Source organism: Perca fluviatilis, chromosome 17, assembly GCF_010015445.1.
Source record: "Perca fluviatilis chromosome 17, GENO_Pfluv_1.0, whole genome shotgun sequence".
NCBI lineage: Eukaryota > Metazoa > Chordata > Actinopteri > Perciformes > Percidae > Perca > Perca fluviatilis.
This window is the reverse complement of record NC_053128.1, coordinates 18,360,760-18,388,713: the sequence shown is the minus strand read 5'-3', so window position 1 is coordinate 18,388,713 and position 27,954 is coordinate 18,360,760. Positions and strand designations below refer to the sequence as shown.

Genomic DNA, 27,954 nt, shown 5'->3' with positions numbered 1-27,954 from the left:
ATAAGCTCCTCAGAGCTAGGTTAGTAACAAGCATTTCTGGGACATGGATGCACACAAATGGAAAGAGAGAGGAGAGAGAAGCTCAGTGTGTCAAAGGAAGTCCCCCGGCAGTCTAAAACTATAAAAGCATAATTAAGAGAGACAGGTTAAGGAGAGGAGCCTGGAACTCTCCGCAACCGGATCGGGCTGTACTGGCCTGCCTTCCTCTACCTTGATTATATTATTGATTATATGGTAGATGAATCTGACAACTATGATGAGAAGCAGGTGGGCCGGGCTAGGCGGACGCTGCAACTCCTCACTCCCTAACTAGAAGCTTTATCGAAGAGGAGAGTTTGAAGTTTAGACTACATACATTAAGAAAATACCTAATGATATGCCTAGTTACTGAATTCACTACATTAGACCGACTTGATACTAATGTACACACATAATCAAAGGTTATGTGATACATTTAATACTAGTATATGGCAATATCAAAATGACACATCCGTTTATTTTCTCTTGTAAGGACTGATCAAATATTAGCATTACTGTATTTTTTTATACGCTGGACTCTGACAATACTCATACCCTGAGATGAAAGGATCTCCTCTCATTACCAACCCACCCCAACCTCTAATTATGAGGGAATAATTGCAACCACAAGCACACGTGACAAGATAACACCACCATCCCATCAACATCCCACTACTTTAACTTTCACTTTGGAACTTCTATCTCTCCAATACAGACTTTTAACTCATAAACTTAAAGATTGATCAGTTTCTCTAAATTGTTGAGAATAAAACCCTGGTTAAAATAAATGTGAATAAACAGCTTAATTGAAAAGCACTCCATGGGTACTCTGAGTAAATGATGAAAGCAACATGCTAATTCCAGATAGGTGAGACAAGTAGAGTGCTTAGGCTCAACAAAATTAAGCACAGAGGAACACTAGTGTCTAATGTAGACAAGTAGTCCACAGATGTTGAAATGTAAGTGGGATTTCTTTAAAAATCTCATGAGGATAAATGACAATTCAGTATCAGATATGGCTGGCTCAGTTGGTTATCCGGCATAAGAGTGATGATAGGTGAAAACTGATATGTACTGTATATATCAACTTAAAATGTTGCATTTGCAAAATGGTGTGATTGCTTAGCCTGTGTCAATAATTGCAAGTACATTTCATAGATAACATAGATATAATGTTCTCTAATATTACATTCAAATTATTTGTGAAATTCTGAAACTTTGAATGGCATTTGATAAAAAAAAACGTTTATTTTAACACCACAGCCTGTGCTACAGATGTCAGCAAATATACTATACTAATAACATGGTTGTTTTAGCAGCTGTTGAGTCAGTCTACAAGCATTACAAAAACAATTGGTGGACATCACAAGAAATCATGTACACAGTGAACAAGGAGGATAATTAAATACTTGTGGTTTACAAAACACAACAAGGTACTATATATATATTAACAAATGCAGTGTTCACTGACAAACAGGTAAATAAATGCAGCAGGCAACAGACAGGGTTCCAAGTTGTTCAGAAGCCTCTGCCATTGTGTATATGAGATGAGTCTATAAGTTAAATCAAACAACTATTATAGTTAAAACTTCAATTAAGACTCCAATTTCAAGTCACATGCATTACGGCAGATTTTTGAGTTCACAGTTGAACGAACGTGTTTTCTAAAAAATACAACTCTTTTCACAAAAGTAAATGTCACAACAAAGATTTGAGACATCCTCATTCCTGTAAAAAATTAGAAGCCAATAATGTGGTTTCTGACTTGCAGTCAAGAGTTTCACCATAGATGCGTATCCGCCATACTTCACTATGGGAAATGTGAGCTTGGAGACTGCAAGATGGAAGACTCCCCTCTGTTGTCCAGCTCGTTTTGTAGCCTGGTGAGATTAGAAAGTTCCTCCAGCTCCTGAAACTGTCTGTCAGTCTTGTGGCTAACCAAGGAACGGTAGAAATGCACAGCAAACACTATGAAGACTAAACCAAAAGGAACCATAATAGAGGTGGAGGTAATAGCAGCAGCCACACCAGCTGAAACGGTATTATTACTGGACTTATTGGGCTTAACTGGCAAAAATTTGACCCAGCAGAGTAGAACCACCTCGGCTAGGAAGAGTAAGGTACCAATAACTGTAGAAAAAGCCCATGCCAGTTCAATGTGGTGATGCATTCGCTCGTGTGGAGACTCCTTCACAGAGTTAAGGTTGTGGACATTGCTGACAGCCTCTATATTGGGTAAAATGCAGGTGCTGACCATCAGAGCGAACAGATGGACAGCCACAAGCACAGTGGTGCAGGCACTGAAGGCAATGAGTAGAGCAGGTGGGTAAGGATAGCTGTTGTCCAGCTGCACTTCTACCATAGCCACCTGAAAAGAAAGAGAACGGAAAGCACGTTTGCAATACTGTGTAAAATGACTGATTATTCTACAAAAGAGTAAGAGGGTGGTTTAAAGAGAATGTTACCATAGCGAATCCAGAAAGCAGAGCTGATGTCCGACTAGAAGCCTTCAGTTTAGCTCGACTCAGGTACAGCTTCCTCCAGGACAGTGCTTGCAGTGAATGCTCGTTCAGACTCATGTTGCTCCTGTTATCAAAGGATTGGGCGAGCATCGCTTACGTGGTTACCTTGTTACTCTTGCGGAACACGACAGAAACAAGCGTTCAACATGCCAACAGTGTACACTTACAAAACATTTAACCTCGCCAACTGCGGAAGCTATTTTTCCACCACCAGTCTTCAACGTGTACTGCCTGCACCTCACATTACCCATAAGCCTGCGCGCTCTGAGGCGAACATCCGCCACTCAACTGTGGGTTGCATTTTCTCTGTTATGAGATTACGAATCAGCCCCATTATCAGCTCCTGATCAGCCCTAGTGAATACGGATGTAATCACCACGTCCAATGTATAGTAATGGTCAAAACATGTTAATGTCAACTTGAACGGTTAAATGAACCATTACACCAGTCCACGTGACACACATCACGTCCAGCGTACAGAAACAGTATTACGATTAGAATGAATGGAATTAGATAAAGAGATTTTATTTTTTTATTTTTTTATAAATAGGCTATTTTATCGCTTGTTTTTCTTTAATGTGGTAGCTAGGCTGAACTATTCGTTAATAATGGTTTAAACGTAATGCTTTTTGCTTTAGACAACAAACAAACAGTGATTTGTCTGATGTGGTTGCGTCTTTGTAAAACCAGTTTAAAAGCAGTGAACTAACATGCCGTGACGTTGTCCAACAATGTTTTGGTTCCTGGCGGTGACGTAATACACAAAAACATGGTTCCCTTGTTTTGAACCTGAAAAGCGTGCTAACTGTTTCTTTAACTTCACTACGCATGAAGATGCATTTCCGAAACAGAGTGACTGGAAAACATTGATAAGAGACGATGGCTCAGGCCGTGGAAACGTGTGCTGATTCTGGACGCAGGCTGGTGTGTATCATCTGCCGTGTTAATGTTAGCTTATGAAGCGAGATTGGCAGCGAGCTAATTAGTTAGCTAAAGCTAACGTTTGCAACGGTAAACGTTGGCATGTTTGTCAAGTCACTTAAGCTGTTCCAAGTTAGAGATGCATGAGCAGAAACGATAGCTCTCTCGCATTAGGTGCTAACGTTATAAGTTATTGTATATTTGTAACAGTTCAGCGGACGTACGTTCAAGATAAACCAACATCTAGCTAGATGAGTGAAATCTTGCAAACATTTGAGATGTATCATTGTGGAGTAACGTTAACATACCAACTGCTGTCTTTTCCCAGGACAAGTGTCGTTTAATGGTTATCGTGCTTGACGTCACGTTTAGGAAAAAAATATGCTACTATAGTAACGTTATCAGAAACTGAATATGACCCTTTACTCCAGTTTTAAGTTAGGAATAAAATAAATGTTTACTGGCTGTTAATGGAGACAGAGATGGCCGTCATAACAGAAAGAGTTTGCTTTCCACGCGTGTTTCAGTTCTGTCCATTGACTGTATTAACAGTCTATGGTTATGTCATGTAAATCATCTCGTTTTCAATGGCAGCGCTCCATCTGCCGGAGGATGTACGACGAAAACGAGGATTTGTCCGATGTTGAAGAAATTGCAAACATCAGAGGTTTCAGTGTGGAGGAAAAGCTTGTTAGTGACAGTTACAGCTCCACATTTGTTCACTGCATGGAGGGTAAAGGTAAAGTAACACATTACACAAAGCATATCATGTTTTCTTTTGATTTACCACTTTTCTGTTTGTTATTATATATTTTGCAATAAGATTGATTGGTAAGATGCATGTCTTTCCCACAATAAATGTATTTTCCTATAAATGCCTTTTTCCATAACACACTCACTGTCTTGCAGACTTCTCTTATGAATATGTGCAAAGGGAGGCTCTCAGGACACCACTCATTTTTAAAGAGAAAGATGGACTAGGGATCAGGTGAGAAGACATTTTTGTGAGTTCACCATTTTACAGATGGTTATTAAGAATAATCTTTGACGTGGATTGAACCCACTTTACATTTGTTGTATATTTGTGTTTTTAACCAACACATGTGATTTATTATTTATATATTCATATATTATTAACTGAGTTACTTCAATCCCTCTCTTTCATAGAATGCCTGATCCAGAATTTACAATCAGTGAAATTAAAGGCTTAGTTGGTAAGTAGGATGCCACACACACACACACACACACACACACACACACACACATATATATATATATATATATATATATATATATATATATATATATATATATATATATATATATATATATATATATATATACACACACACACATATATATACACACACACACACACACACACACACACACACACACACACACACACACACAAATGTATGCCTACATGTTTGCTAATGTAGAAATTAATGTTGTTAAAGAAGAAAAAACTCATCTAAAAGGGTGGAGAACTGATGGAAAAAATAGGCAGGTCAGTGAGTTTTAGCTTTTCAGAAGATCTACGGTGATCTGAAGTGTCCTAAAAGTATTGTATATTTTCACATCCATGTACATGTTTACTTCCACAGTACTGTAAGTGGAAGGGAAATGTTACAAAGAAACATGTTCAAACCATACCACAACTATGATTGATTTTGTAGTGTTGTTTTGAATAGTGAGCTCCAAAACTTGTGCTATCAGCTAAAATGCCCAGTTGTGGATAGGGGAATCATGTTTATAAATTTAAAAAAGCTGTTTTATAGTCATAGTCACAGTATGTTGAAATTACATACGTATTATATCTTATTATTTCAATGGTATTATTGGTTTTTTTGTTCATTGTTATTTCTTTTTTGGGGTATTATTTAATTAATGAACACACACGTATATGTCTATTTGTCTGCCTGTCATATAACATTGTTGTGTGATGGATGATTATAGTATATTTGCATGTCCATCTCTACTTTCTCATTGTGTATTCTAAATATGTTTCCATATATGATCATGCACTTATTATTATTATTATTATTATTATTATTATTATTATTATTATTATGGAAAAAGAAATGTGATCAGAAAATTTTGCAATTGCAATTTTTTTAATACATTAAAAAACAAGTAAACCTGAAATTGAAAGGGATCGGGGCGTAGTTGCTCCATCTAGTGGGGAAGATGGTGAATGACATGCATTAGAGCTACTTGTTCATGATGAAATCTGTCAAATGCCAACAATACACGTTGTCTCTGTATACCTCTCCCAATAGCATGCTAGATTGTTCTTAGACAAACTTACAGACATATGGTATTACATGATAATGACAGTAAAAGTGCTCAAAGCTTAAAGTCAAGTTGTGTCCTGGTTGTGGCTTGCAGGCAGTCGTCGGTCTGTGGATGTTATGGATGTGAGCACTCAGAAAGGCTCAGAAATGAGCATGGCTCAGTTTGTCCGTTATTATGAGACACCAGAGGAAGAGCGGGACAAACTCTTTAATGTCATCAGCTTAGAGTTCAGTCACACTAAGCTGGAGAACCTCATCAAGCGGCCCACTGTGGTAAATATAACATGACACTCTGTATGATTTCATAAAAGTTTCATGAATGTCACAAATCTGGTACATATTCAAAGAATGTATGACTAATAACACTGTGATTGATTGTTAAAAGTGCAGTTTTGGTCACTCTCCCAGGTGGATCAAGTGGACTGGGTGGACAACATGTGGCCTCCTGATCTGAAACATAGCCAAACAGAAGCCACCAATGTAATCTCAGACATGAAGTACCCTAAAGTGCAAAGGTATGACTTTACTGGAATGTGTTTCTGTTTTCACAAAGATTACTCCTAAGACTGTGTTTAAAAAAAATAAATAAAAAAAAAATAAATAAAAAAATAGAGAGAATGTATAGAGCCAGATAAAGAAAATACTTGGAGGAAATAGCTGCTTCCTTGGCAGTAAATATCATTTCTCCTCCCATCTGAATGTCTCATGTATCGCTCTATCACTGTAGAGCGCTGTAAGTGCTCTTGATTGTTGCTAGGCAGCAGAATTTTCCACAGTGGAGGATGGTTTTATAACAGCTGTAGTCTGACTGCACCGACTTTTAAGCCAGTCAGCTGTCAGCATTTGTACATAGCTTAAACCAAATCTTTTATTTGTGCTTTACATAGCTAAGAGTCAAAACCAATTGTGCTTTTCCTTTTAATCTCACATTTCCTCCCATCACACCTACTAAACCTACTTTCTACCCCTCTGTCCCTCTGCTGATTTTCTGTTCATTGATTTTTATTATTTTTAATTCAATAAGAATCATAGTTAGGTGAGTGCTGGTGGTAGGGTCTAGGGTGTACATAATGGAATACATGAGGATCAGATTTTACAGATATCCAGTAACAAATAATTTCCATTATTATTTCAGCCAATACCGATACTTAAAGTTTTCTTTTCAGTGTCACCACTAGTTGTTAGTTCAGCTATTGTTATGCTGCCACAGTGATGCTTGTAGTCGGTGCAGACATGATGCTGAAACCAGTATGTTATTAGTGTCTGCTGTTTCAAAAATGTGACAGGCATTTTCATTTACCAATTGATTAATCATGATAAAACAAACATTAGATTATTCTTTGCTAATTAAAATAATTGTTATAATAGTTATAATAACTATGTGGGTAAACAGCTAGAAGAGTCTGGTGTGTTCAGAAAATTACATCACTTTACTGTAATGTAGCCTTTAAACCAGGAAAAGACAACACTTGTGTCAAATCAGGATATTACAATATCCAAAATTTAAGACGATATCTAGCCTCATATAGCCTCATATATCGATATAATGTCGCTATATATGAGGCCCAGCCCTAAATTATTATCAGTCTTTGTTTCATTATTCAAAATTATTGCAAAACTATCTGACTTTAGGCAATTTGTTGCCCTCGCTTTGGTCGCAATAGCAAGCCAAGTGGTGTTGAAGGAGCAGAACTATTTGGCATACTGATGTTGGCATTCGCTGGTAGATTTTTGAATGTTTGCCACAGCCATTTGTTTCAAAGAACAATCACATCATCTCTCTGTGGGAGACATAATAGTATTAAATACTGTATAGATTTCTTTGGTAATGTTTTTTTTTTCTCTGAACAATAGATACTAGATTTTTTTCAGATAAACAGAGCTGTTTCCATCTAGCTAAATTACTGAATCATTTATATCTTGAAGTGCTAATCATTCCTCAATTAATTTCCAAAGGAGAGATGTCCCATTGTGAACAATTTTCTATGCTGTAGTGCTCTTGTGAGTGATTTCTAGTGGTGTTTTTTATTGGTAGCTGTTGTTTTCAGCAAAACATGACTGAGATTACCGCTGCCTTCTAATTGGTTGAGCTGTGTTTTTCCTTTTTTTAGGTCTTTTCATGGATGTCAGACTGTTATGCTATACTTGTACATCCTCACACTGTACATGTTTTACATTGTGATTTTTAAAAATGATTTTGTTATCTCCTTCTCTGCTATAGGTATTGTTTGATGAGTGTGAAGGGCTGCTACACAGATTTCCACATAGATTTCGGGGGAACTTCTGTTTGGTATCACGTATTCAAGGGACAGAAAGTAAGTTCATTCTAGTCTCATAGTAACATATCTGATATTTTGTGCAACTAATTTTCATTTATTAGTTGTCCTTTCAGTAAATATTAAAGGGGAAATATTACGCTCATTCACAGTTTCATACTTGTATTTTGGGTTTACTTACTTTAAGTTAAAAAAATCATGTTATTTTCTCATACTGTCTGAATATACCTTGTTCACCCTCTGCAAGAATCACATCTTTTTAAGTGCCTGTCTCTTTAAGCCCCCTTTCCGAAAAAGCCCAGGCTGCTCTGATTGGTCTGCATTTCCGGGTCTTGCTCGCCTTTCCCCTCGGCATCTCTGCACCATCATTGCAGCTGGGGAATGACTGTAATGGCACTGTTGCTTCTTTCCGTTTCTGAATACAGGCTTTGTGCATTTCTGCATGGACTGAGCGTTCTGACACTTTTACAATACTTATATAGCACCTCGATCTGCTTTATAATAAAATCAGACTTCTCACTTTTTACAACATGGGACCTTTAAGTGGAGAAATTAAGAAAATGTATGTCTGGTAACATATAGTGTTGCGAACAGTCTCAGAGTTGATAATTCACCTAACCTGGCCACAACTATACAGTATATCCTTTTTAAAATAAAAAATCTCTGCTTCTCCTCAGGTGTTTTGGCTTGTGCCTCCAACCCCACATAACCTTGCCCTTTATGAGGACTGGGTCCTGTCAGGCAAGCAGAGTGATATCTTCCTGGGTGACCGAGCTGATGGATGCCAGAGAGTGGAGCTTAAGCAAGGATACACCTTCTTCATCCCATCTGGTGTGTTGGCATGGTTGTTTTAAAGTAGCCAGCAGGAAAAGATTAGCTGCCACTTCAATGAACAGTAATCCCAAGCTTTACCTGACTATTATACAGTATATTCAGCAATGTGAATTAGCATGAATCCTCTATATGTTCCTTATCTCTTTACATATGTTTTGTATTTTTTTAAATTAAGGGTGGATTCATGCTGTCTACACTCCAGAGGACACACTGGTGTTTGGAGGCAATATTTTGCACAGCTTCAACATTCCTATGCAGCTTACCATCCATGAGATAGAGAACAGGACTAAGGTAGGAGTTTTCATTGTACGGCTGAACTGTGGCCTGTACAGCAATACGGTAAACTCTACCTGGGATAAATCAATCTCTTAAGAGAGCCAGGGGAGTGTGAGCTCACCTAAATGAGGCAGGAGATTGAGAGATGTGATGAAGGAGGAATCTGCTGCGTTTCAAAGAGAAATAAGGGAAAATAGTAAAATAACAAAATATTTGGGAGTGACAAAATGTTAACAAATATAAATGTGAAAGTCAGGAAGATATGTAGGAACCCAAAAGCAGTACTTCTTTGTGTTGTAAGATGTTGGTGGCTTGAGAAGGGAGAGGGGCATGAAGGGACACTGAATATTAATGATTATACATCAAATAGATACTGCATTATATATTAGTATAGTTTTTAATGTGAATGTGTATAATAATTGTAAATATATTTGTAAAATGGGAAGAAAATAACATTTTAATACCACCTTCATACTGAGCAAGCAATATTACTTCATGTTTAGATCCTGGATTTATTTTTCTTAGAAAGAAAATCATATTTTAAGAAATCTGTGTGGTGTACTTTGTGGTACATGAAAGTCCACATTACAAAACTCTTAGGCCATATTTAAAAAAAAATTACTACAAAAATGAAGTACTACTTTCAAGTAGTATTTCTGGCTCACTATACAGGTTCGTTTGTGTAGTACATTTAGCTTCTCCATGGCATGTTCAAAATCTGTATTATTTCAAATTATTATTTTAACATTGCATAAAACATGCCTGTTAAAATTGCAGTTTGTTCCTGAAGAAGTGTGTGTTTTGTGTGCATGAGAGGACAGTGTCTGCAGTAATATAGAGCACAACATATTACCACGGGTAATAATCCCTTTTTACACTGCTGTTGCGGTCAGTGATAAGTGTTCTGTCTGAAGTCTCTGTCATGCTCATGCACATGATTACACGACATTTAAGAAATCAGGTAAAGCCAACAATAACAAGATAACCTCAGTGCATGTACATAGGAGGTGTTTTTCAAGGTTACACTGATGAGCTTTGTCCCTGTTTTCAGGTTCATTCCAAGTTCCGTTTCCCTTTCTACTATGAGATATGCTGGTATGTTCTGGAGAGATACCTGCACTGCCTCACCAAACGCTCTTACCTTTCTCAGGAGATCCGCAAAGAGCCTGTACAAATGGGTGAGAGCAATTACTCATTCAATACATACTCAATGACATACACAAGATGAAATAGAAATACAATGTGAACAGATACGATCAGTCATTTGATGTAAGTATTTTTCTTTCATTTTGTCCCTTCAGACTATGACACAAAGGCAAACACAGAGAGCCTTTCCTCTGATTCAAGGAGCCAGGACATGAATGAGGACTCATGTGAGACTCAAGTCAGGGATGGCTCGGGTGAAAAACCAGAGAGAGCTGCCCAGGATGGCCCCAGCTCTCCTGACAACCGGAGGGGCCAGCATCTCAAAGCTGTTTTATGTGTTGACTCTGAGGATAGTTGTAATCCCAGCTCCACCTCTCTAGAGTTCCCCCAAACCCCCTCTGACTCCCCAGCCTCGGAGTCTCCAACTAGATGGACGCATTTGACCGAATTTGAACTGAGCGGACTTAGGACACTGGTTGAGAAGCTGGAGTCGCTCCCTGAAAATAAGAAATGTGTTCCAGTGGGAATAGAGAACCCACAAGCCCTGCTGGAGGACATAAAGGTAAGAAACAAAAAGAAGACACAGTAACACAGTCATTTTCATAATATGTACCATTTAATAGACACAACAGAGGTCTCGTTTGTCCCTGTGGCTATCTAGGTTGTCTTCAAAGAACACGCCGATGACGACCCCAAATTAGCAATCACTGGAGTTCCTGTGGTGTACTGGCCCAAGAAAACTATAAAGGTAAGCATATGTCCACTGTGAGACTTTTTTTTTTTTTATTGCTTTTGCACCAAATATTGTTCTTCATCTTTATATGGGGCTTTCAGATAAAACTGATACACACTTTATATACACTTGATTTTGTGTTGATCACTTAATCATCATTCATCAAAAATCATCTTAATTAAAGTGCGCACAAGTGATGGGCAGAGGTTTGAGCCCATGCACCTGTCACTTGACTTTGTGGTGCAGTAATATTTCCGAACATTTCACCTGAAATGTTTATTTTGTGAAATTGTTTTTGCACTGTCTACATCATCTTTACTTTTAATGGATGCATATTTAGACGATGGCAGGAGTGCAGTTTATGTTTTAAAGGAGATACAATGACTAAGTGAGTGATAGTACAACCACAGCCTATTCAATATCAATGCTTTAATGTCATACAGTTAAAAATCAACTGAAAATATGATCTTGCGTTTGATATATTTGAATTATTGTCTAAGAAGGGTCTGGTTTTCAATATCAACACTGAATTTTAATTAAATTAGGTTAAGAACGGTATTATAAGTAGCACTTATTCACTGCTTACATGTTTGCAGATGCTCATTACTTAAGTACTACTTATTCATGTTCCTTTTGAGCATCAGAATGCTGTACAAAATACCTCCTTAGACCAAAGTGATATTCTAGGACTCAGGTATGTTAGCCAAAAATGTAAATTTGAATTAGTAAATTCAAATTTACTAACTCTATTAAGTTAACTGTTGCTATTTTATATATTGTACATGCTTTTTTAATTTTGTATTAATAATTCATCGTCCAAAGGATGAATGGAGTGTGTAACAGACGGAGAAGCCTCAACAGGAGACGGATAGAATGTGTTGTATCTGAATGTATGGAGGTGATTTCTATTGGTTTCATGGACCCTCTGGATCACCCCCACCCGTTTGTTCAAAGGCCAGCTGCTGGTGGTGGGGCCTCTTTGTGTTTGCCTTTTGTAATGAGATGCCATCTGGCTCTATTGGCTGTGCGGCGCCTGCTCTCCTCTCCCTGTGATACTCATCATGAATATGACAACACCTTCTCTGCATTTCCTCTCCTCATTGGACAGAAGCAGACACCCCCCAGTAAATATTCTGATGCACCGCAGCCTCCCATTGGCCCTGCGCTTCCCAACACCCCTCCTGTTTTTCAGGGAGAAGATCCATATTAATGAGGCAGGCTTGTCTGTGTTTCCTACATCTGCTTGTGGTATTGTGGAGCTTTAGTGTAGGAGGGAGGGCTGTAGGCCAGACGGCAGTAGCAGGAGTAGAAGGAGGAGGAGACTGCAGCCATGTCAGTTTGCTGTGAGCTGGACGGTGTGTGAAAACCAGCCATGGCCATGTCGCTGAGCGCTGATGATGAGGACTACGACTCAGAATCTGAGCAGGTTAGCACACCAAACCCCAGCAGGCAGGCGTAGTGAGGCCACCAGAGGAATGCTTCTGCCAGACGGAGCAGTTTGCAGCATCACAGGGCAGCGAGGAAATGGAGCTACCTGGAGAGAAATGCACTGATTCAGTCTACCCTCTGTGTTTGGTCTTTAATTTTTGCCCTTTGTTGTTTTGTTTTTGATAGGTTTGCTGTTTGTTTGTGTGTGTGTGTGTGTGTGTGTGTGTGTGTGTGTGTGTGTGTGTGTGTGTGTGTGTGTGTGTGTGTGTGTGTGTGTGTGTGTGTGTGTGTGTGTGTGTGTGTGTGTGTGTGTGTGTGTGTGTGTGTTTCTGTGTACATGCTTGTGTGTTTTTGTCAGGTGAAACCAGCAATAGGAGAATGCTGTGTTTATATAGCTCAGAGCCTCAGGGCTGCTATTGGTTGTTATAAAGCAGAGAAGCAGAGGAATGGAAATTCATGTAGATGCAGGAGATTAATCTTTCATGGTTTGATTGTAAAAGCACCAGATACGCATGTCAGAATATGTGTTAACCCCCAAAAAAGGTGATCTGTCAATGAGAAAGCAGTCATTAGGAAAGGAATATTCGATGGCTTGGAGATCTAAGAGGAGACTTGCTTACACAGCAAGAAATTAATTTGAATATTTCTTCTACTAAACTCTGAATCACACCTTACTGTACATTAATTCTGTGGCTGCATTCGGATTTAAATAAAACATTAAACTGCAGATTATTGACGCCATTTTTAAGTTCTGTTTGTTCCAGTGATGTAAATGCACCTGTTCTTGGTGTCACAGCTATTTGAACATCAAAGAAATATGCTCAGGGCTAATGTGGAATATATGTTAAAGTACGTGCAAGTCAAGTCACACAGTCAAACAGTTCAGCATCTAGCACCAGTCTGAACAACTAGTTAGTTAATATGTACTTGTACAGTATATTTTCTATATCTCCAAAACATGCTCTGCATACTCTATAAAGAGTTTTAAAAGTGTTTTACTGATTGACACCGTTGCTGTTGTTCAGTCAACATTCCTCAGCTTCTGAGTAACTATACACTCCAGAGGTTTATAGAGTTGGTGTAACACTTGTTCCACTTTCCTTTTGTCACATGTAAAAATCTGAGCTTAACACTAGATACTGTGTACTATAGCAATCATATGTTTTTTGTGTTTGTTTGTTTTTAAAATACAGCTTTACAACATATGCCATCTCTAAAGCTTAACAGGAACGTAATCCCTCCGAGAACTTGGGAACCCAATTTTTTGCCAAGTTAATTGTTTCCACATTATATTCCTAGAGGTAAAGAAAAGAGAAATCACGGATTTTGCTCACAATAATATGAAAAAACATCGTAGAAATGGGACAGCGTTTGTCTGTTTATGACTTTTAGACACCACAGAGTTGTGTGTATCCGATTTTGAATATCTTCTGCTTTTGAAAAAAACAAAACATGTCCTGTTGTTTCTGCAATCTTTGCTCGGTATGCGCTGTCGTCAATGTGTGTTCGAGGTGATGTTAAGTATATCCACATTAATTGATTTCCACTGTTCTCCACAGTAGCTTAAGAGGCTCCAAGGCTGTGTCAATGAACATTAAAGTCTGCTTCTCATAATGTTGCTCAGCTAAAGGAGCTTTAGATAGCCAAGAAATTACTCTCCTCGTACTGAGGACACATGTATGTGCTGTAAGGAGGTATGTATACTACATCTACTTATGATAAACTAAAGACTAAAAACACTTGCCCCTGATACAGAGAGTAGTTACTAAGAGTGAGAGGCAGTTTATTTCTCTGGCAGTGTTTTTGTCAAACCCTCCTGTCATTTTAATTCTGAGCATCCGAGGCATATCTGTTTTAGAGATCACTCACTTAGCAGGGTTAGGGTTTAGAGGGGATTTAGGGGACAATATGGACAGCTTTCTGATGTATCTTTTCATTTGCCTCTTAAACCTGCAGTTTTAGTTACAGGTGTAATCAGACGGTACACACTACAGTGTCTAGCTGCCTGTTATTTAATGTCATCTGACATTAGCAGATTGATCATTACTCTGACCTGTTGTCTCATGTTTGTAGGGACTGGCAAATGACAGATATGTGTCTTTTTCTGGGATATTTGGTCTCATTCCAGTGTCCTTCTAGAGCAGACCTCCTGTCTGTAATCCCCATGAATACCCCCAAAACAGTCCAGTGCAGAATGCACAAGCCCCCCCCCCCCAATATATCACTCTAATCCTGTCTGGTAACCACATATCTGACTGCCTGTGTCAGTCTATTTCATGGCTATTGTTAGAATAAATTATTGTAATATGCCTAAGATTGAGCCTGCTTTCTTTTTCTGTTAGAGTCTCATTACAGTTCTTATTGGTTACACGTCTGTGTGTCATAGACTGTTCTGTTAGGGAATGGGACGTGGCTGTTGCTATGCTGACGCTAGGAGAATCTGCACTGCCGATGTAACTAAAGAAATCGGATCTTCATTTCCAAGAGCTGCAGTCTTTTGCACTACTTATTGTTTATTTCATCTCACACATTGCCACATATTTTCTCACGTGGCATGATTGGCAGTATTTTGACTTGTGGTTTTCATATTAAGAAGACATTGTTGTGGTTGGGGCTGTGAGCCTGAGAAGGAGCAGAATATATAACACTAGAACAACAATGATGGAGATCAAAGGCTCTCATTTCCATTACCCAGTTCTATTAAATAGAGCATGTTTAATGTGTACTGTTATAAATCAGAAATATGTGCCGCCTAACACAGAATAATGACTCCTAGTGATCCATGTGTGAAATGTAGCCATAAGTGCAGTTTCTCTTTGAAGTCGAAACATGCAAGCAAGTGAAGTGCTAAATTTGGAAGATGCCTCCAGAGACATTCTTGATATGTTTGTTTTCTCCTGGATGCTGTGCTTTAACAGCCATGAAGAAATGTGTGTTCATACAAAGCATGATCAGATTTGGGTTTGTGGAGATGTATGTATGTATGTATGTATGTATGTATGTATGTATGTATGCATATACACATATATATACACATATATTATGTGTGTGTGTGTGTGTGTGTGTGTGTGTGTGTGTGTGTGTGTGTGTGTGTGTGTGTGTGTGTGTGTGTGTGTGTGTGTGTGTGTACACACACACACACTATGTGGATGCATCTCTATGTGGATCTATTGACTAAGAGTTACAAAGAGCATAGAAAGTATTAGGTAGTACCTCCTACATCCACCATAACACTGACCCTGTTGAATTTAATACTATTAGAATTTTTTTCTTATTACATCACATGATTATGCGTCCTTATTATTAAGCCATAGCACAATTTATAAATGAAATGTAGTTTAGAACATTAGATTGAGGTGCTCTTCAGAGCTTAATGCCTCCCTCTTTTCTTAAATCTGAAATGTTGGTAAAAATGTCAAATTAGTAAACTAATAATAAAATTAAATGTGTTGACCATTTAGTATCTAGTGAGAAAATGATTCTAAAGCATCTGCAGGCCTAAAAGTCTTCTTTCTTCCTTTTACACCGTACGTACTACAAATTTTCTTCATAGTTATTAATATGAATGCACTTTTATTTGCCGTATTCAACTACTTAACTATATTTAAGTAGCATACTTTCTATGTAGCATCATGATATTGCTAAATACTTATCCTTTATCAACAAACTAATTCATCCTTTTAAATGCCTGTTTGTGAAATATCTGTTGCCTAATCATTTTAGGTACTTGACCCTGTATCATCTTTATCTTTTTAGCCCCGGCCTCCCAACCGGCCGAAACCTAAGATGGCAGCTTCTCCTGCATCAGCAGTCAAGCTGTCAGCTAGTCGGGGAACATCTGGTGCCAGGAGGAGAAGGACGCGCTGTCGGAAGTGTGAGGCATGCCTGCGGACGGAATGTGGAGAGTGCCACTTTTGTAAAGACATGAAGAAGTTTGGTGGGCCAGGCCGGATGAAACAGTCCTGCATCATGAGGCAGTGCATTGCAGTAAGTTCTTTGTTCATAATGTTCTCAGGGAATTTTCATTTTGATATACACATGATGTTAAAGGAATAGTTTGACGTTTTGGGAAATGTGCTGATTTGTTTTTTTGTGTGCAGAGAGTTAGATTAGAAGATCAAAACCATTTTCATGTCTGTGTGCTAAAGCTACAGCCAGCAGGTGATTAGCATAAAGACTGAAAACAAGGGGAAACAGCTAGCTTGGTGCTCTGAAAAGCTAAAACCTACTAGCACCGCAAAAGCTCACTTATTAACACGTTTGTTTAATCTAAAATCTTGTCACCAGGAGGTTGACAGGCAACCACCAAAAAATGGATCCAGTACGTAACCACAACTTGTCGTTTTTACATTTTGGTTTTTGTACGGATTATACAAATGTGATATGACACATTAGTCAGTGAGCTTCAGCGATGCTTGTAGGTGAATTTATTTTACCTTTGGACAGGGCCAGGGTAGCTGTTTCCCCCTGCTTGATAACTGCTTGCTGGCTCTAGCTTCATATTTAGCATTTAGACATAAGAGTGGTATTAATCGTCTTGATTTATTTCTCAAAATCTCGAACTAATCCTTTTCTTAGCTTTCCTTTCATTTAATTTTGAATACTTGATTTGGGGTGTGTCCATGTGGTTGTGAGGGTGTTCAACATGGTCTCTAGGGCAGTACAGGGCGATTACTAGGGTGTTCCAGGTGGTTGCTATGGTAGTGACACAAGTATTACTAATAATGTGTGTAGTGGCAGCAGCAGCAGCAAAAGTAACATTTAGTGTAGCAGTAGTCACAGAAGGCCATAGAGAGAGAGGGTGGATCCCAAGTCTCTCCTTGCTTGAACTGGAAGTCGTTCTGGTGTGCCTTCTTGAAGGCCGTCTCAATGCTTTTATTTCTGCCCCGGAGATCGAGAATTGAGGAGTAGGGGATGGATACCCTAACCCTAACCCTTCGGACAGATATTTAGAAATGATGTTCGGGTTCGGGTCGGGCTCAGCGCGATAAGGCATTAAACGTATTAAATTTAAAACCGCTTATTATGTAGGTAGCCAGTGTATGAACGTGTGCTTGTTGCCCCGTGTGCGCTAATGTGCTCATCTGTTGACATTTCCGAATGCCTTCCTACAGTTGCTTAATAAAAGCGGGCTTTCCACACAAACAAACGTACATGTGTCATTAGTATGAGAAAAAAAGATTTTAACTGTGTCGGGCTTGGGTCGGGCTCGGACACAAATTTCTTAATGCCTGTCGGGCTCGGGTCGGGTTCGGTTACTGCTCTGTCGGACGCGGGCCGGGCTCGGACAGAAAAATGCGGCCCAATCCGCATTCTATTGAGGGGATCTCTGAGGAGCTATGACGTAAGACTCAAGGAGGGAAAGCAAGTCAAGGAAACGTGGATGCAATTTAAAGACCTTGGATGAACCCATAGACATGTTTTGAATGTTTCAGTACCATGCACAGAGATATATTAGAAGGACAGGGTTTGATTGTTTCTGCAACATACTGTACACAGCCGCTGAGAAAGTACCAGTTTGAATGATTGACCACGATAAACAAGACAGTGAGAGAGACTTATTTCACTCTCCCAATATCCCACACTTGCGGTCTTAAGCTCTTTAGTAACTGTGTCCCACTTTTAAGATATGCCAATATGCTTAACCCACTCTTGATGTTTACTCACCCCATGATACTGCTTTGGAGCAGTACTCAGAGCTAAGTATGTGCCTCAGTTCATCACGGTCTGGTGTGCGACATTAGCCCATTTGTTGGTTGTAATCAAACTAGCTTAATTTGCAAACAAGTTGCAAGTTGTTAAGTTCAGGACATTTAATTCAGTGAATATAATCAAATGCAAATCAAATGTTCAATATAAATAGTTGTGGCAGACTAAGAAAGGCTTTTATTGATTTTTGAATGAGCAACCGTGATAAAACAAATCAAGAAAACAGTAACAACCAAATATATCCTACTCTACCGTATAAACTGGCTCAATATACTGTGTAATCCACAGACTGCAGCATTGAATTGGGAGGAAGTGTGGGTTAACTAGTTTGTCAATCACAATTGTGGCCAAGAGGAATTGTTCCCAAAGAGGATATTAATTTGATACAGCAGCCTTCTCTTCAAGCCTCTGTTTTTGTCTCCAGCCTGTCCTGCCCCACACAGCAGTGTGTCTCGTCTGTGGAGAGGCAGGGAAAGAGGACACAGTGGAGGATGAAGAGGAGAAGTTTAACCTTATGCTCATGGAGTGCTCCATCTGCAATGAGATTGTTCATCCTAACTGTCTTAAGGTAAATTAGTCATATTGAATGTTGTCAGACAGCTAGACAGATAGGGTGGAGGTAGCTATGGTGCTGATATACTTGTTAATGCTGAGGTAAATAATGCAGTCAAATGCACACTTAAATGTCTTAACAAAAAGAAAAAGTTTAGTTGCAGGGAGTTTACAGTTTATTGACGGTCAACACAAACCACAACATCCGTCCAATACTCGTTTGGGTTACAATAATCAGATTTTGCGTTCATTAATGTGCTTTTGTTCAGGTAAAAGATTCAAATGGAGTAGTCAATGATGAATTGCCAAACTGCTGGGAGTGCCCAAAGTGCAACCATGCAGGGAAAACAGGGAAAGTAAGTATCTGTATGGATCTAATTCTGTATGTATCTAAATCATGAAATGATTAAACAGTTGACTCTGTCTCAGAAACTCAGAACCAGAGAAATAAAGTTGTGCTCGCTGTTTTTCTAACCTTTTGGCCTCAAAGCAAAAAAGGGGGCCAGGATTCAAGTATGCATCAAACCTCCCTGGCTCTCTACTGAAAGAACCACGGTTTAACCGGGATTCAAAAGAGGAGCCTGACCCACCGATGGTGGCTACAGCAACTGTTACTGCTTTGACTACCACATCTGCTGTGAAGAGAAAGGCAGAACGGGAGGAAATCCCTAAGAGGAAAGAAGAAGAGCCTCCAAAGAAACGTCCCCCCTTGCTGTCTTTGGATGGTACGCCCCGACTGAGGCTTGAGGACAACCCACTAAGGAAAAAGAGAAAACTTTTTGACACCAATGATGAACCTGTCATTGTGAAAAAGAAGGTAAGAATCTTATCTGTTGTAATCTTATCAGTTATACTGAATGAAGTGGAGTCATAAATTGCATTAATCTCATATACGTATATTCTGAGTGGTAACGTATCATCAACGTTCAAATGTTCATTGTTGTGTTCGGAATCGCATACTAATGTACTGCGTACTACATACTTAATGAAAATAGTTTATTACAAATGTAAATCAACATTACCTCTTTCACTCAATTTAATATTTACCATTATTATTTTAAGGCAAATTGAAATTACTAAATACTTAAGTTTAAAATGTTTTCTACAGTACATTATATAAGTGGGCTCCTGCATTTTTTGTTTTCACTCGCCATCATTCGTAATTATTTCATCCAACGGTTAATTATTTAAACTGTCTGCCTCGCAGTCTGCCATTGGACAGTCTGAAGAGCTGCAATGCATTTTGGGCAGTTGAGTATGTCCAGTAAGCTCATACTCAGAAACTCTTGCTAATTTAGTAAACATCCAGGCATTTCTTGCGTACACATAATTCACATACTATCTTCCATCTTTGAGAATTGGTTAAACACAATAACAAACAATCAAGCGAAAGGTAAAAAAACAAGCACTTTTATTGGCTGTACATTGACAGGGTGCACTTGCCCCAAGCCATTACATTGCAGCCCACTCTGCGGCTGCCGGCTGCAGCGCTCTCACTCAATACTCGACCAGTTTCAAAAATTGTTGTCCCCATTTGTCACTTAGACACAAAAACATGGGGAAATAGGGTCTGGGTTGAAAAATTTGAGTGTCTTTAATTCCATGGCAATTAGATCAACTCCATTTGCAGAAGAGGTTTTCCAAGGCTTTATTACACTCTGCTGTGGGTAATTTGCAAAAGAAGAACAATATTGTCACAAAGCGCAGTTAATTTGCAATATTACAAAGGGGGAATATATAGAAGACCTGAGAACAGAAGAATTGAACTTGAAATGTGCAAATGCTCAACCTTTGGGTCAAGACCCTGAGTGAATTTGCTTGATATGCAGACAGGGTCATGGAAGAGAGTATTTTTATAGGTTTATTTTTAATAAAAATGTAAATGGTTTACAACATGTCCGCATTTCATTAATCAATTTGGAGAATAATTCTCTTGAAAAGAAAACATACAGTGAACTTGAATATGCAAAAACTTAAAAGAATATCCTCCCACTGATTAACTGACAACTGCAAAATAATGATGTGTCTTCTATTCTTTCTTAGAAGAAGCTTTCCAAACCGGATGATCCTTTGACTCCGAAGCTGTTGCGGCAAATCAAGACAGAGAATGCTCACGGTGATGAAGAAGATAGCCAGGAGGATCACGAAGAAGATGGATTGTCCTTGGAGAGGATTCATTTAAAGGGGAAACATGAGTATGATGACGAGGACCAAGAGGAAGATGAGGAGGGAGAGGAAGAGGGGACATTGAAAAAAGAGAGAGACGGCAGTGCAGAGGACAAAGCCAAGGTCCTGTTAAGTCCACTGCAAAGAACATCCGCAGCCAGAGAGAGTGAACAATCGTCCAACTCTCCCAGAGCTGGACCAAGCAGTGAATCAGGAGAAGCTCAGGAGAGGAGCTCAGCTCAGCTAAAGGCTCGCCATCAGCGTCGACGCCTCCCCAACAAAGAGCTGAGCAAAGAGTTTAACCAGGAGATTCCCAAGACCGAAGACTGTCTGTCCAACCAAAATCACGGCTCAGTGAAGACGGAAGAAGGTGCAGCTAATCACAATCGTCGACCACTGAAGAATGAGGACTCCGTGACCAATCAGAACCGTAAACCACTAAAAACCGAGGACTCAACCACTAACCAGAGCCGCAGGGCCCTTAAAATAGAGGAAGGTTTGGCCAATCAAAACAGACGGCCACTGAAAGCCGAGGACAGCCTGGCCAATCAAAACCACAGGCCTGTAAAACCTGAGCCTGAGAACAAAGTAGACGACCAAAAGCCCAAATGGCCTCTTAATAACGGCAGCAGCGACCTGGGCGACTGGCTGCGACATAGGGGGCGGGAGGTAAGCGAGACGCCACGGGGTTACTCGCCACTCAGCTGGAACAGAAGCGCACAGATCACATCAGTATGCCCCCGCCCACTCCCCTGCCGGTCACCGCCAAAATGTATCCAAATGGAGCGCCATGTGATCCGGCCCCCTCCCATCAGCCCCCCACCTGACAGACTCCCGCTGAACGACGGTGAAGCACACGTGATGCGAAGAGAGATGTGGATGACAGTATTCAGTCACTTGGCTCACAGAGATCTTTGTGTCTGTATGCGTGTCTGCAGGACCTGGAACAGATGGTGAGTACAAGATGTACTGTGCAGTTGAAAACATGTCCTCCACGTTTCATTGTACAGTGGCCGTCTGTAAAATATCTGTGTGTCTCACCAGGTGCTGCGACAAGAGGCTTTGGAAGCAGATCAATCTGAACCGCTGTAAGTCCATCACACCTCTCATGCTAAGTGGTATCATCCGGAGACAGCCGGTTGCTCTAGACCTCAGCTGGACCAACATATCCAAGAAACAACTCAGCTGGCTCATCAACAGACTGCCAGGTAAATACATTGAACCAGTAAAAACGCTGCACTGTTTGTGTTTTTATGAAAAGGCAATAAATGAGATAAGCTCTTGATCTGCCCGTCAATTTTCGTTCCTACCCTCAGCTATGGTCATGACCGAAAGAACTAGATCCCGGGTACAAGCAGCCAAAATTCTCAGGAGGGTGGCTGACTTTTATTTTAGAGATAGGGTGAGAAGCTCAGTTATCCGTGAGGAACCCGGAGTAGAGCCGCTACTCCTTTGCGTCGAAAGGAGCCAGCTGAGGGGGTTCGGGTATCTGGTGAGGATGCCCCCTGGGCACCTCCCAAGGGAGGTGTTCCAGGCACGTCCAGCTGGGAGGAGGCCTCGGGGTAGACCCAGGACTAGGTGGAGAGGTTATATCTCCACCCTGGCCTGGGAACGCCTCTGGAGTCAATGTGACTCGAGAAAGGGAAGTTTGGGGTCCCCTGCTGGAGCTGCTGCTGCCCCTTAGACCCAACCCCGGATAAGCGGTTGAAGATGAGGGAGTGAATAAATGAGATGAGGGACATTTTTGGAGGGAGATGAGAGTGCTCATGTTGTGTGTTTGGTGTGTGTTGAATATCACACAAAGCAAATGGGTTACAACAAACAGTGATGCATTATAGATGTGTAGATGTGTAGGGTCTGATGGCATTTTACCATGTAGTTAATCTCATTACATAATTATATGAGTTTGGTTGAAAAGGATGAAAGGAATCAACTCAGGGTTTTGTTAAAGTGTTTTACTTGACCTGTTAGTTGTTAGTTAGTTGGGATACAGTCACCCACCTTGACACAAACAAATATTAGTAAACTGAGATCTGTAATTTCAACTTCTGAACTTGAGATGCTTATACATGCATTTATCTCTTTTCGCGTTGACTACTGCAACACATTGTTGTCCTGACTTAGTATGTCTGCTTTTGATCGTCTTCAGTCAATCTAGAATGCTGCCGCAAGACGTCTCATATTACCCCTGTTCTAATGTCCCTTCACTGGCTCCGTGTTGCATACAGGATTCAGTTCACAATTCTCACTCTAACATACAGAGTTTTGCAGGCATCCGCGTTTTTTTTCAGTATTTTTATGACAGCATATATTACACATATTCGCCTCGATGAAGACTGCAACACCTTTATACCATGGGATGTAATTAGTATTTCAGGTATTGATAAAAAAAAAAACGTGTTTATGTAGCATGTGCAGTTTTAATAAGTTAGAATTCCCATATGCCCCATATGGCTCCTCCATATGGATAATTGTATCCCCAGAGGCTCCTGAATTTAGATGGTTCAATAAGGATGCTTTTTCTTTGTTACTTCTAAATGTCTTTACTGCATCACTCAGCTAATTATATAAGAATACTCCTCACTGAGTCTGTGTTGGTTTATTTTGTGACCTCAGATTAACTAAAACTCTGGAGACAGAAAAATTGAAAATAGGGCACATTTCCTCAACAGATTAAATGTGAGACTGCAGTATATTTAGCTTGCCATGAAGCTGCTTGTGGCCACATGAAACAAATTTGATAACATTCACAGAAGATCAGTGTGTTGTAGCTTAAAGTATAAAGCGTCTGACATGAGGTCCTGTATGTCCTTGCTGTCCCTGCAGGTCTGCGTGTCCTGCTGTTGTCAGGATGCTCCTGGGTGGCAGTCTCTGCTCTTTGCACCTCCAGCTGTCCTCTTCTGCGAACTCTGGATGTTCAGTGGGTTGAGGGACTGAAAGATGCCCAGATGAGGGACCTCCTGTCGCCTCCTACAGATAACAGACCAGGTACCAAACTGCCATTTACACACTGTCTAAACAGTCTGAGGCTTTAGTGGCTGAATGAGTGAGCAAATCCCATGGAGTAATAGGAAATTAATGAGAGGAGTGGATATTGAACGCATAACTTTACATATTTGAAATGGGTCACAAATATTTTTCCATTTTAAAAAAAAAAAGGAAAAAAAAAGGGACAAATAATTTTGTAAAACAGCTGTGCACTGTACTTATTGGCAAAAAAAATACTCAAACAGGAGTGAATAGTGCATTTATTTGGGACTATTTTCAGCCGTGGATTAATATAGGGCTGCATGATAGGAGGAAAATATGCGATATAAAAGTGTACTCAGTTCTGCATTTCTGCTGCTTTCAGTATTTTGTTATAAATAAAAAAATAAAACAAATTACTTGTTGAATTTAAAACAAATGAAAGGAAATCATTTCCAACATTCTTTTATTGAACAAATTCAACATTGAATTGAATATAAAAGGCACCACTAAAAAAAGAACGAGTTACATTTTGAAGTGCAGTTTTCTACTGACATTTTCTTTCAAGTAACACAAGTGTCTTTTGCAATTGTTGCAGCCTTTTGCATTGTGTTTATCGCGCCAGTTGAAATCACGATGACGATAAAAAAATACGATATATTGTGTCCTCTAGTGATACGGTGTATGTGCGATTAACTCAATATAAACTGCAGTGCCCATGTTTATAATAATGAAGGAACATGTTACCAGTTAATCATGTTTGGCGGAGGTCAATGGCACAAAGGAAGAACCTGTATCAGGCTTTGAATACACAGATGATACTTTTTAGGCTAATTCATATGGTCAGAAATATTTACTATTTATTTCCTTCCTTCTTTAAAAAAATAAACAAAACTTTGTAGGTCAGTTGGACAACAGAAGTAAACTGCGGAATGTGGAGGACCTGCGCCTGGCAGGCTTGGACATCACGGACACGTCTCTGCGCCTCATCATACGTTACATGCCCTCGCTGTCCAAGCTGGACCTCAGCTACTGCAACCACGTCACTGACCAGTCTGTCAACATCCTGACTGCTGCAGGGACGACCACCAGAGACTCGCTCACTGACATCAACCTGTCAGGTAGGAGCCTGTCTTTGTTGGCTGTAAGTCTGCCTGCATTAGACTTGCTCCCCCTTATGGCTAAATTCTGAACCTTATTAGATGTTTTGAATTGTCATGTCTATCCACAGTGGATTTACACTTCCAATGAATTTATACATCAATTTCATAGATGTAAATAAAGTATTTGTCTTTAGTTAAAGGAAATAACATAATACGCTACCGTAGAGCATTCTCCAAAGTACATGCTTAGTTTTCAAAGTGATTTCCTACCTTCCAGACAGTGACTGGTTTTTCAGCCATCACAGGTCGAAAATCAACCTGAAGAGACCTGAACTTGTGACAGATGTGCAACGCAGCACAGTGAACATTGAGTCACCTTTTTTGTCATGTCATTGTCAAATGGTAAAAAAGTTGCCAACAAATTATTTTATTTTTTTAAAGCTCCTACTGAAACCAAAGTTTGTCTGAAAGGTACTGTAAGAAATACATCTAAACACCTACATTTTTATTTGGGTTTAAGGGGTCCAGTTATTTTTTGGCACACCTCAGTCGTGCACTCCAATACAACAATCCCAACAAATCTGACCTTTGTGATGGTTTTAATGTTCAATTTTTGTTGAAACTGTTTTTAGAGAGGTTGTAGTTTGTGGTGCTACTTTTTGTTAAGAGGCATGAAATTATATACAAATTGTGAAATCAATGTTTATAGAATTTCATGCCATTTATTGCAAAGTGCACTGATGCTAAAAAGAATCAGATCTCATACTTGGTGTCTCTCTGGAATACCATTAAATGTGAATCAAAGGGCTATTATAGAAACAGCTGAAAGGCAAATGCATTTTGGATTTCTGTCTCCACATTTATCCTAAAACACTGCTCACCATAATGAGGCCTTTGGCTTTCATGTGCCAGAGTATCCTAAAGGGTTGATTAATCCATGTGTGTCATAGCTCGTGTCAGTACAGGTGACCCGTTACGCATCATTTGTTCTTTATTCTCCTGACCCCATTTCTCCCTGCAGTCTGTAACAGGGTCACAGACCAGTCGCTGACCTATTTCAAGCGCTGTGGAAGCATATGTCATATCGACCTGCGATACTGCAAACAGGTGACCAAGGAAGGATGTGACCAGTTCATTGCAGAAATGTCCGTCAGCGTGCAGTTTGAACTGATAGAAGAGAAACTGCTGCAAAAGATCAGTTAGGAACACGGAAGACTGTGTGACATTTACAAGTGGTAAAACTACTTTCCACATGGAGGCAGCAGATGACCGCGTCGCTGTGTTTCGTTAAAATCTGCGGACTACTAAACAGACACCAGGACAGATGTGTCTGTCTCTGTAAAACTGATGTAAAGGGTAGCTGTGCTGCTAAGCCAGAATGTAAAAATGGAAATCCTGTCCTGTGAAGGCAATATTGCAAAAATGTTCTGTTGTTGTTTGCACCCGTTTTAAAGGTTATTTATTTCTTTATATTGATTGTTTATGTATTGTATCATGACTATCTTTTAGTGTTTATAGATACTTTTTTGTTCCAATGCAAAGTTTATTGCATTAGAGTAATATTTTTGTATCAGAAAGTGTTTCATACATTTATGTGCAGTATTGATTGCACCACTGTACAGTATCATTACCATTGGAATTGATAATCAATCGGTATTACTGTTAAGCTCTTTATTGTTGAGAGGCAAAGGTCTAATGATTTGTTGCCAAACTGTAGGATGGTAGCTTGTGTTTGTGTGGGTGTTTTTATATTTTATCAGATGTGTCAGTGCCCTATTCTGATCGGACAAAGGTACTGGACATTTTTTCTTTCCCGTACAATGATACCATTTGCACTGATACAGTAAAATAGAATACATGAATGTATTCACACATACACTATACAGTGTACAGTGTATAAAGCATATTTTTTCAACACTAAAATGTTCTGCTAATTCTAGAGAACAGCTTCTAGATAACTGGGTTATATTAAGACATAGCTGCATACAGACGTCTCTGCCAGTCAACACCACTCTTTAGTATTATTGGTTCTTTGTGAAAGGAAGCGTTTTAGCTCTGCATGCAGCAAAGACATGTTTACACCACAGTCAATAGATTTAGTAACTGTGAAACAATATCACCATCTGTTCACTCCTGTCATGATCCATATGATTAAAAAAAAAAAAAAAGTCCAGGAATAATATATTATATAATTACATTTGCAGTGAGCAGCATAGTATTCTCTTTCCGAAGGAAGATATAAATATATCTTTATTTAAAAGATATATAAAGCCAGTATCAGTAAATCAATCCTGTAAATCCATGTCAATCCCCAGACATCAGCTTCTGACCACAGAAACCAGTAGTATAAGACCAAATACACACTGTTTGGATGTAAACAGTATGGATCATACGCCAAGGCCATATGTATATGTTGTTTATTTGAAGAAGCTGCAAGCTGCTGCTTTCCTGGATGATGTGTGCAAATGTAAAAGTGAAAATGGATTTTGTTCTTTTTTCTTAGAGATTCCACTGAAATAGACATTCATTAACACTGGTTGTTTTCTTAAAAATCATGTTAAAGTAAAAAAATTTAGTTGTCTGAAGATAAAATACTTTGCAACCTATTGCATCAGTCAGCATTTTAATAAGTATTGCTCTATTCACATTTATTCATCATAGTTCAAGTTATAAAAAATGGTAATTTTGCTATTGGAACTTGTCTAAAAAATTTCAGACTCGACAGTTTAATGATTTGATAGGTTTGCAATTTTCTTGAAAACTAAACTTTTTTTAAAGATAAAGTCTGTGCAACTTTTGAATAGCACTTAATACGGTTTAGTGGATGGGTTTACATTTTATTTGTATTTTTTTTATTAAACCACCATGTCTCCATTAAATATTTTAGTACATAACTGTAAATGTTCAATCTGTACATAATGTACATGTAAAGCCGCTAGGAAGAGTTAAATCAGCCTTTGAGATATTAAATTCATTTTAAATACTGAGCTGTGTGTGCATTTGGTT

The 27,954-nt window shown here is 39.2% G+C and overlaps 2 protein-coding genes across 7 annotated transcripts; one reads left to right on the top strand and one right to left on the bottom strand.

The window, feature by feature from the left end:
* Positions 1 to 1,241: 1,241 nt before the first annotated feature.
* Positions 1,242 to 3,906, bottom strand: orai1b (ORAI calcium release-activated calcium modulator 1b). Of its 3 annotated transcripts, none has more exons than XM_039779746.1 (3): positions 3,770 to 3,906; positions 2,484 to 2,604; positions 1,242 to 2,386 (listed from the first exon to the last, which is right to left on the bottom strand). In XM_039779746.1, the coding sequence occupies exons 2-3, from the start codon at positions 2,595 to 2,597 to the stop codon at positions 1,829 to 1,831; spliced, it is 672 nt and encodes a 223-aa protein (XP_039635680.1). In that variant the 5' UTR covers positions 2,598 to 2,604; positions 3,770 to 3,906; the 3' UTR covers positions 1,242 to 1,828. The 3 variants fall into 3 exon arrangements, with proteins under 3 accessions (XP_039635680.1, XP_039635679.1, XP_039635678.1); XM_039779745.1 differs by lacking the exon at positions 3,770 to 3,906 and adding an exon at positions 2,708 to 3,004; XM_039779744.1 differs by lacking the exon at positions 3,770 to 3,906 and having other exon boundaries at positions 2,484 to 3,001.
* Positions 3,135 to 27,935, top strand: LOC120545434 (lysine-specific demethylase 2B). 4 transcript variants are annotated; one of them, XM_039779736.1, is made up of 21 exons: positions 3,135 to 3,464; positions 4,056 to 4,200; positions 4,371 to 4,449; positions 4,629 to 4,675; positions 5,853 to 6,031; positions 6,167 to 6,273; positions 7,980 to 8,073; positions 8,712 to 8,865; positions 9,044 to 9,159; positions 10,196 to 10,322; positions 10,446 to 10,852; positions 10,952 to 11,038; positions 16,208 to 16,438; positions 18,585 to 18,728; positions 18,982 to 19,068; positions 19,194 to 19,529; positions 20,756 to 21,831; positions 21,923 to 22,086; positions 23,705 to 23,866; positions 24,748 to 24,966; positions 25,970 to 27,935. In XM_039779736.1, exons 1-21 carry the CDS (start codon positions 3,420 to 3,422, stop codon positions 26,149 to 26,151), a joined length of 4,188 nt encoding a protein of 1,395 aa, XP_039635670.1. In that variant the 5' UTR covers positions 3,135 to 3,419; the 3' UTR covers positions 26,152 to 27,935. The 4 variants fall into 4 exon arrangements, with proteins under 4 accessions (XP_039635670.1, XP_039635672.1, XP_039635671.1 ...); XM_039779738.1 differs by having other exon boundaries at positions 3,420 to 3,464; positions 19,203 to 19,529; XM_039779737.1 differs by having other exon boundaries at positions 3,420 to 3,464; positions 20,759 to 21,831.
* Positions 27,936 to 27,954: the final 19 nt, after the last annotated feature.